This window comes from Apaloderma vittatum, unplaced genomic scaffold (genome assembly GCF_000703405.1).
Source record: "Apaloderma vittatum isolate BGI_N311 unplaced genomic scaffold, ASM70340v1 scaffold28539, whole genome shotgun sequence".
NCBI lineage: Eukaryota > Metazoa > Chordata > Aves > Trogoniformes > Trogonidae > Apaloderma > Apaloderma vittatum.
Window position 1 is genome coordinate 1 of NW_009733931.1, and position 7895 is coordinate 7895.

A 7895-nucleotide genomic window follows, 5' to 3' on the forward strand; every position below is an offset into this window, starting at 1 on the left:
TTTACACCATCCCCACCATTTCTCTGTTTTCTGCGGCTGAGTGAGGTGGGAGAAGAGCCAGAGGGGAAACAAGGAAAACAGGGAATGGGCAGAGCATTCCTTTAACCTGAAAGAGATGAAGAAGAGGAGAAAATGCCCTCGCGTGGCCCAAACCCAATGCTGGTGGGCTCCAAAATATCCTATATGAACAAATCCCGGTTGTTTTTTACCGATTTTTTTTTAAAGATTAAGTAAAAGTTACTCTGGGAATATGGTGTTGATATTCAGCACATCCTCAGGGCCAGGAGTGACGCTCCCAAGGGTGGGAAAATTAGGGATGCAGCACGAACCAGGGCATCAACCCGGCAAAACCATAACTAACGTCATTAAACCACCGCTGGGCAATGCAGCTTCATTGGAAACCACCTCAGCATCCCTCTGACAGCTCATTCGGACGCTCCCATCAGCAGTGCCTGCCATGGGAAACTCGGAGCTGCAACACCTGCGTGGGGTTTTCCAGGCAAGCAATGGGGTGTTGAATCCGGATCTGCCACCTCCACCGTCTCAGAGCTCCCACGGGCAGTGAAAGGAGACAGAAGACGACTCCTTGGATGATTTCGAGCACTGCTCTGTCCCCTCTGGAGCTGGGGAAGCTCCGGGGATGGAGAGGCAGAGCCCAGAGCAAGGAAAAGCTTACAGCCTAGCGCCCACCGACACCTAACGAGGACAGACACAGCAACACACTGGATATGAAGGATTAAAGAAAAAGGAGAAATTAATCTCGTTCAATAAAGTAGCGGGTTTTTAACTCAGTATGGCTCCAGCTCTCTGACGGTTGGGAGCCAGCCCCATCATCTTGCCACCTGGCCTGTCCCGGGATTCAGTGCTCATGGACAGAGATATCAACGCTTGGTTGAACCTCACCTCATCCAGCCCCATCTCCCACCCACTCTTGCCCCTGACTTCTCAGGAAGCTGTTGGCCGAGAACTCAGTGAAAACACGTCTCTTTTAATGCTTGTGGGGTATACAGCACATAAAGCAATTCCTAAAAGCGCTCTGGGATGTCTTGCACACGCTTTCTAGAGTTGAGGACCATCCTAGCACCATTCGGTGGCAGACGGGTGTTTCGTGGGAACCCTGTGGCTCACCCCATCACTTTCTGCTTCATTAACCCCTTCTTCGCTCCCTGATGGATCTTCGCATCCAGCTTCCCTGTAAAGAGAGGATTAGGATGGAAAAAGAAAAAAAAAAAACCCACAACAAACCCTCATCACTCTTTATTTTTAAACTCTATTTGCAATGCAAATCAGCTGGAGGCAGCGAGGTCTCCTAGTTAGTGTGTTCCTGTCACATTTAATTATCCTGCTTGAGGAGCCAGGCGTTTCCAGCCGCCACAGCTTCCCTCCGCAGGCGCGACACCGGTGAGCCGGGGGCGAGCGTGTCCGACACAGCAAAGGAACACCGGAAAGGGGGAAAATTCAGCAAGGAGGAGACTAAATTAACATCCAGCACTTGCCCACTGCTACCGAGTGGGGGGAAAATGATCCCTTCTCTTCAAACCAAGGCAACTCCTCAGTTTGCAGCTCAGTGAAGAGTCCAACAATGCTCTTCCCAGGAGAGGCAAAACTGACTCGCTCAGGATGTCCCACCAGGACCTGAAACAGGTCCTCCCCCTTCAGCTTGAGTTTTGGGTGAGCCTTGCTCCTGCCTGAGCTCGAGGGGGGAAGTTCAAGGCACCAAAACCATAACACGTGCCAAAAAAAAAAGTGAGCTAAAAGGCTAGAAATAAGGCAACAGCCCCCGGGTCCCCTTCTTTCTGTGCTCAGTGACTAACATGCTCAATAATTTGGTGTGGAGGAAACATGCTGGATGCACAGGGAGAGACCGAAGCTATGGGAGAACAGTGCTTCTCTGAGTAGAGAAGGGGGGGAAAAAAATGCTTGAAACCAACAAAAATAACCCTACGCTGGGCTTCGAAAGCTCTTATCAACTGGTCCTGAGAAACCCTGCCTCTCCTAGGTAACTCCTCCCGGAGAACTGCACCACAAATGAGCAAGAAAACCCAGTCATCAGCTCCGCTAAACAAACAGCCGAGGCTATTTCTGCTTATGCTGCTTTTAGCCCGTCAAATTAATTTTTCACATCCCCGGAAAGCACGTCCCGGTGCCTTCCCCGGGCTGTGTGGTGGGGAGGCTGCTAATAAGGACAGAGCTGACTGTAGGCTCCCCAGCTGCCGCATTCCCTCCTCCCTCCTCCTTTTTTTACGGCAGCGGGCAGGAATAACCGGCAGCCCACGGAGGGGCTGGTGGCTCATAAAAGGGACTAACGATGCTGGCAAGCGGAGAGCAGACAGATGCTGCGGCGTTTCCTGGGCGAGCTTTGCCAGGCCGTGCTGTCCTGTGGATGGAGAACATCCATCTGGCCCTGGGGCATCCGCAGCAACTTTACTACTTACAGATTTTGGGTTTTCCTTTGATGGGAAACTTCACGACCATCTCCTGGGGATTAGCGCAGATAAAGACGAACGGAGACCCGGACTCCTGGCTCAGATCCGAGTACTGTGCAATACAGACACACACACACACACACAACATAGAGTCAGGCTGAGGGCTGCTGGTGCAAAAGGAGCAGGGTTATATCTAGGCCGTGGCAGCTCGGATTAAACCAGTTCAAGAACTTCTAGTTAAAAAAAAGACAACGCAATCGCAGGTTTGCATCCTAACCTCACCAGGAATCCCAGCTACAGCTACATCCCTCCCACTCAGCAAGGAAAGGGCACCAAAGACCCGTCTGGATGCAGCAGCTCAGCTTCACCAGCGTCCAAAAGTGACACGCAACATAGCAATAAAAAATGTATATATCACCCTTCGCAGAGGTGAGAGCACACTGCAAAGAGGCTCCAGCCTATGAAACTCTGTTCAAACAGACTGCGGAAGCGGTTTTCCTTCCATGGGAAAACTGCTTGATTTTTTTTTATTTTGGGTTTTAGGGTTTTTTTTTCTCCCCTGCCTTCCTTGAGCAGATCCATCGAGGCTGCCGGAAGGGGGACAGGATGCCAGACCAGATGGAGCAGCGTGTCCTGGCAAAATCCCCCGTTTGTTACTAACAAATGACTCCTAGGCTGAGCGTTTGAAAAGATCTCGCCGACCTGCCAAACTGAGTTTGGATTCGCCCTGGAACAGCTGGGCGCAGAGAGGGAAGCAGGGAGCGACCCGCCCTCCGTAACAGGGTTTGGCACCGTCGCCAGCAGTTAGGGGAGATTTACGGAAGGGATTGGATCAACGGGGGGGAAGCGTTTCCAGCTCTTCTCGTTTTACAAGAGTGTGTAAGAGCTGCTTGCCAAGCAAGAGCAAGAGATGGAAGTGCTCTGGACGGCGTCTGCACCGATTCATGTTGCCCGCGGATGCCCTGCTCCACTGATGCAGGGTTGGACAGGTTTCTTCCTCTTTTTCTTTTTTTTTCTTTTTTGGCTGAGCCACAGTACTTGACTTGCTTCCACCACTCCGTGCTGACGCCAAAGATTTTCATTTCCCATCTGCATCCTGCGTTTTAAAAGCCTCTGTCCTTCCTCTGGCATCTCGCTCCCAAGAGGCAGGGAAGGAGCCTCTCATCCAGCCGCTGCATTTAAGGTTTCCTACTACTCCGGAAACCTCTTATTCCATCACAGTGAACAACAAAAGCAGAATATTCCCACCTGCTCGAGCTGAGAAAAAGCTGCCCAAGGGTCTTAACCAACAAAACCAAAACCTCGTTTCTCAATGTTTGTGCTCTCGAGTCACTTGAGCTGTAAATTTAGGAGATGGGGAACAAATTTACTCCCAACTACCACACCTCACGGATGGCGGCCACTGCCCATCGGTGCTTCAGCGAATCCAAGACTTGTAGTAAAAGTCCAAACCCAGAGCGTATCCCCAGTAAAGAGAATCTTCAACGGCAGTCTTTTAAAGAAAAGGTCAGCTCAGAGGGAAACCACTCCTCCACCAATCTGTTAAATATTTTTTGTCAGGGTAAGCTGCATTTGCTCAAACCCGAGTGCTGCGAGCCGAAGGTGAGGGAATAGAAGGAGCCAAAGGAAAACATGCCGGGGTGGGAGGGGGGGAAGCAAACCATCGCTAACGACATGAGCTCTGCTCCAGTGCGTGCAAGGAAGGAACAAAGGCGCCACATGTGATGGAGCAGCAGCTTCGTTAGTGACCTTTACGAGCATCTTTCAATCTCGTTAATGTCTCAGGACAAAAAAGGAGATGAGAAGATGCTAGCACCTACAGTTCTTCAGTGAGGGCGTCACCATCCCCTCCATCTTCCCCGCTGCCCAGCACCGACTGGTGAGGTGGGCGAGATGTTCCGCAAGGTTAGTAACGGAAAGGGTTGAATCATTTTTCCTGGCGTGCCTCCTTGGTGAACGACAGGGGGAAAAAGGCAGCTCACGCCAAGCCAGGCCACCAGCTCCAAGCCTTCGTTTCCCCGCCGCGTCTCCGAGAGCTTTGGAATTAAGAAAAAAAAAAAAAAGGCAGCGCCAGAAAGCAACGCTGTCTGGAATGAATAAAAACAAAGCGGAGCCCACGTGTTGGCAAGAGGGCTCGCTGTAAAACACATTGAAAGTGAAGAGGGGGGAAAATAAAAAATAAAAAGTATAACCTTGGAGGAGATGGCATCCCCTCCAAAAGAGCGAGGCGGCTGTAACTGGCAGTGGCAATAAATCGGCTTTTCCCAGGAGGAAAAAACACGCACCGGATTCCTTAGAAGCCCCATGGCCACATGTGAGGGAGAGGAGCAGGACATGAGGCATGCCCCCTCAGGGCTCAACTTCCTTCACCCCATTTTCTCAATGATTTGTGGGAAAGGCGTCTCGGATCTTCTTTCACGCCTCGTAAGCTTCGCGGCTGTCAAACTAACGTAACAGGTAATTAACTACTAAACAGCCATTTTCTCCTCCTCTCCAGAGGGAAATCACTCACCAGCCATCTAGAAAACGTTTCTTTAGCGGCTTGCAAAAAAAAGGGGGAAAGAGATCCAGGTTTGTCACTGTTCCGTGTCACTTTCTCCCACCTCAGACCTCCAGTTTTTGGGAAGGACTTGCTGAGCATCGAGCGCTTCACAGTTTGATCTCCCTCGCAACGCGGTCTCGCATCACACTTTCAACTTGGAGCACATTTCTAAGCACCATTCCAGTCCCCTCTGCCTTAGCATGGGCTGGCCAGCCTTTGGCCCATGAGAAACCGAACATTTTCCTCAACAGAAACCCCAAAGAGGCTCCAACTTTCTAGAAACGCCAAATTTTTCTAGCCTGGGGCAGAAACATCCAGGATTTGGGGACTTAAAACGTCCAGCCTTGTGAACACACGCCCGAGGAACTTTACTCACAGAAGACCACACGAATGGAGAGACTGGGTTAGCAAATGGGATAAGCGTCAACGTTTCAACCTGAATCAACGGAATGGCCCAAAAAAAGAGGAAAAAAAAGAAAAAAAGGAAAAAATAGCAAAGAACTACAAACAAAAGCCGGCAGCCAAACTTTTGTTTGAAAGCCTGTCAGGTCTAGACTGCAACGCGTGAGGAAGGAACAGCTCAAAACCACAGCTGCTAATGGTTACGGGTTTGGCAATCAGAATGCCTTTGTTCAAAAAAAAGAAAAAAGAAGAAAAAAAAAAGACAAAAAGTTAACTGCCTTACTATTGAGGTTACAAACCGCAGCCTTGATGCATTGTTGCAGTCAACATCCTCCCCGCTGTTTTCGAGAGCTTACATCTGCTGCTGGCACATCCCGGGCTGGCATCAGCTCCCCGGCACGAGGAATTCTGCCTTCCTTTTCCCTTTCCTTCCCCACGATGATTCCCTGCCCTCCTCGCCTGCTCTGCCCCTCACACGCTTCGCCAGGACGTGACCAGATCCAGGCGCAGCGAGCCAGGATCGCTGCGGGATCCTTCCTGAGCCGGTTGGATCTGTCCGGTGGGTTTTTTTCTCTTGAGCCACCACCCTCCTGTGAATGCCAGCCCGAGAAAACACCTACATGGAATCGGTGAGCACACGTGAAAGAAGAAATCAAAAAAAAAAGAAAAAGAATCCCAGACTGCTGCCGAGTTTGCTGAAATGGTAGCAGAGGCTAAGTCCACAGTCATCATTAATTAAGTCATATGCTTCAGCCTTGGCTTCGTTTTTTTCCCTAGGGTCTAGGGAAACCAGAGGAGAGGGCAAAGTAGCCTCTATCATTCGATTTCTTTGGCATGTTAATGCATTCCTAAATTAATCATCATTAAGTGACAATCTCTCCTTCATCTTAACGGCCTCAGTAAACCTGCTGGCTTCTGCAAGGCAGCTGAAGCCTTCCAAGAGCCTCTGACGAAACATAAAGGGCTTCACATAAGGAAAAACTCCCTCAGCTCTTACTGGCTTGAATGAGGAGGTAAATCTCCCGCTTTTGGGGGGTGAACGAAAGCACTAGGACAGCTGCAGCCCTGCACAAACAAGCTTTTGTCCTCGTAAAAAAGTCTCTATGTATTTATAGTGTTCTTCAAAGTCGATACGTACATTTCTGTTTATCCACCTCGTTAACCTCTTCCTTCGGAAAATATTACTGGCGGGCTCCTACTGTCCCTTTTTTCGAAGATAATCTAAACTAATTCTGGAGTCTAAATATAGAAAATTTCTATCTTTCTTCGCTCCTATTTGAGAATTTAAAGCGGTCCTGCATACTTGGCACCTGAGAGTCTTTTATTTTTTTGCTGTTATTTTCACTGAGATATTAAATGCAAATTTCCGGAGAGGGAAAGATGGACCCTATTTAAATGATAATTGCAACCTAAAAATAGCTCCAGTGTGTTCCCTTGTGCAGATTTAGGACACTAAGTGATCCCCTAGAAATGAAGAAGAAACATTTTACTCCCGTCAAATGTAATTACCCAATATTTCAGCCTGAGATATTCGCTACATCTAGAGGACGTGTGAGATGCGCAAAGCTTGACTGGAAATATTGAGCTTTTAAGAGCTGAGTGAGGACTCAGCCCCTTGACAAGCAGGGCCGGATTCAGTCAACCGCTTTTCCTTTATGAAGCGAGTGGCACGCGATACCCGGTGTGGATTTTCCCACCCACCAATAACTCAGAGCAGCTTTGATCCAAAGATCACAGCTCCGAGCAGTAAAACGAGGTGTAAATAAGCTCCGATGCAGAAGCGCCGCTTTATTTTCCACACAGGAAAGAGACCCGGAGGAGCGGATTTGACTAGTTCATGCACTAAGTGGCACGACAGGGATTAGGGCGATGTCATCTGCCATGACGCTGATGTTAATCGCGAGGACATCTCCTCCCTGCTCTTCCTCTGCTCCCCAACAGCTGCCACATACGAAATCCCTGCCCATCACCGCTTCTCGCGCAGCCCCGGAGAGCTACAAACCGCTTCAAGGGCATCAGTTGGTCTTCAAAAAAATCCTGTAAACGTGGCAGAGCTGCGAGACCGACCCCTCCAAAGGGATTATGCAAGGCCAGACTTACTCGGGTAAATAACCAGTCTCTAACTGGGATTCTCCTCTCTCTCCTGGCTTGCTCCCACTCAAGGCCAAACACTTCCACAGATTTCATCATGTTCCAGTCCCAAAGCTCCCTCTGCTGCTCATACTCCAACCTCTCCCCGCTTCTGCCCACACAGAAGAGGAGAAACACTCATCACCTCTAGTTTCTGAAGGAAAATTTCTAGAAGAAAGCCCAGAGGAACGCCACCTCGAGGAGGTTACTTAGAAGCTCGGTGGCACAGCCAGTCGTCAACCCTGGAAGTCCACCTGCCCAGACTATAAGGACTCGTCCTGCTGGAGGAGGCCAAGCCAAAAGCCTCGCTAAATACGAAATGAAAGATATTTGCCACCGGTCGTCCCTCTCCTACTAGAACTCTGTCTCTAAGCAAAAGACCTCTGGGAGACCTT

The 7895-nt window shown here is 49.7% G+C and overlaps 1 protein-coding gene across 1 annotated transcript in view; it reads right to left on the minus strand.

Moving 5' to 3' along the window:
• Positions 1-1128: 1128 nt before the first annotated feature.
• Positions 1129-7895, minus strand: part of TRIP4 (thyroid hormone receptor interactor 4) — a gene marked incomplete at both ends in the record, with an annotated part of 11891 nt that continues 5124 nt past the window's right edge. The window contains 2 exons of the mRNA XM_009876082.1: positions 1129-1192; positions 2436-2538. Coding sequence (XP_009874384.1) covers positions 1129-1192; positions 2436-2538 — 167 coding nt within the window. The remainder of the gene's footprint in view (positions 1193-2435; positions 2539-7895) is intronic.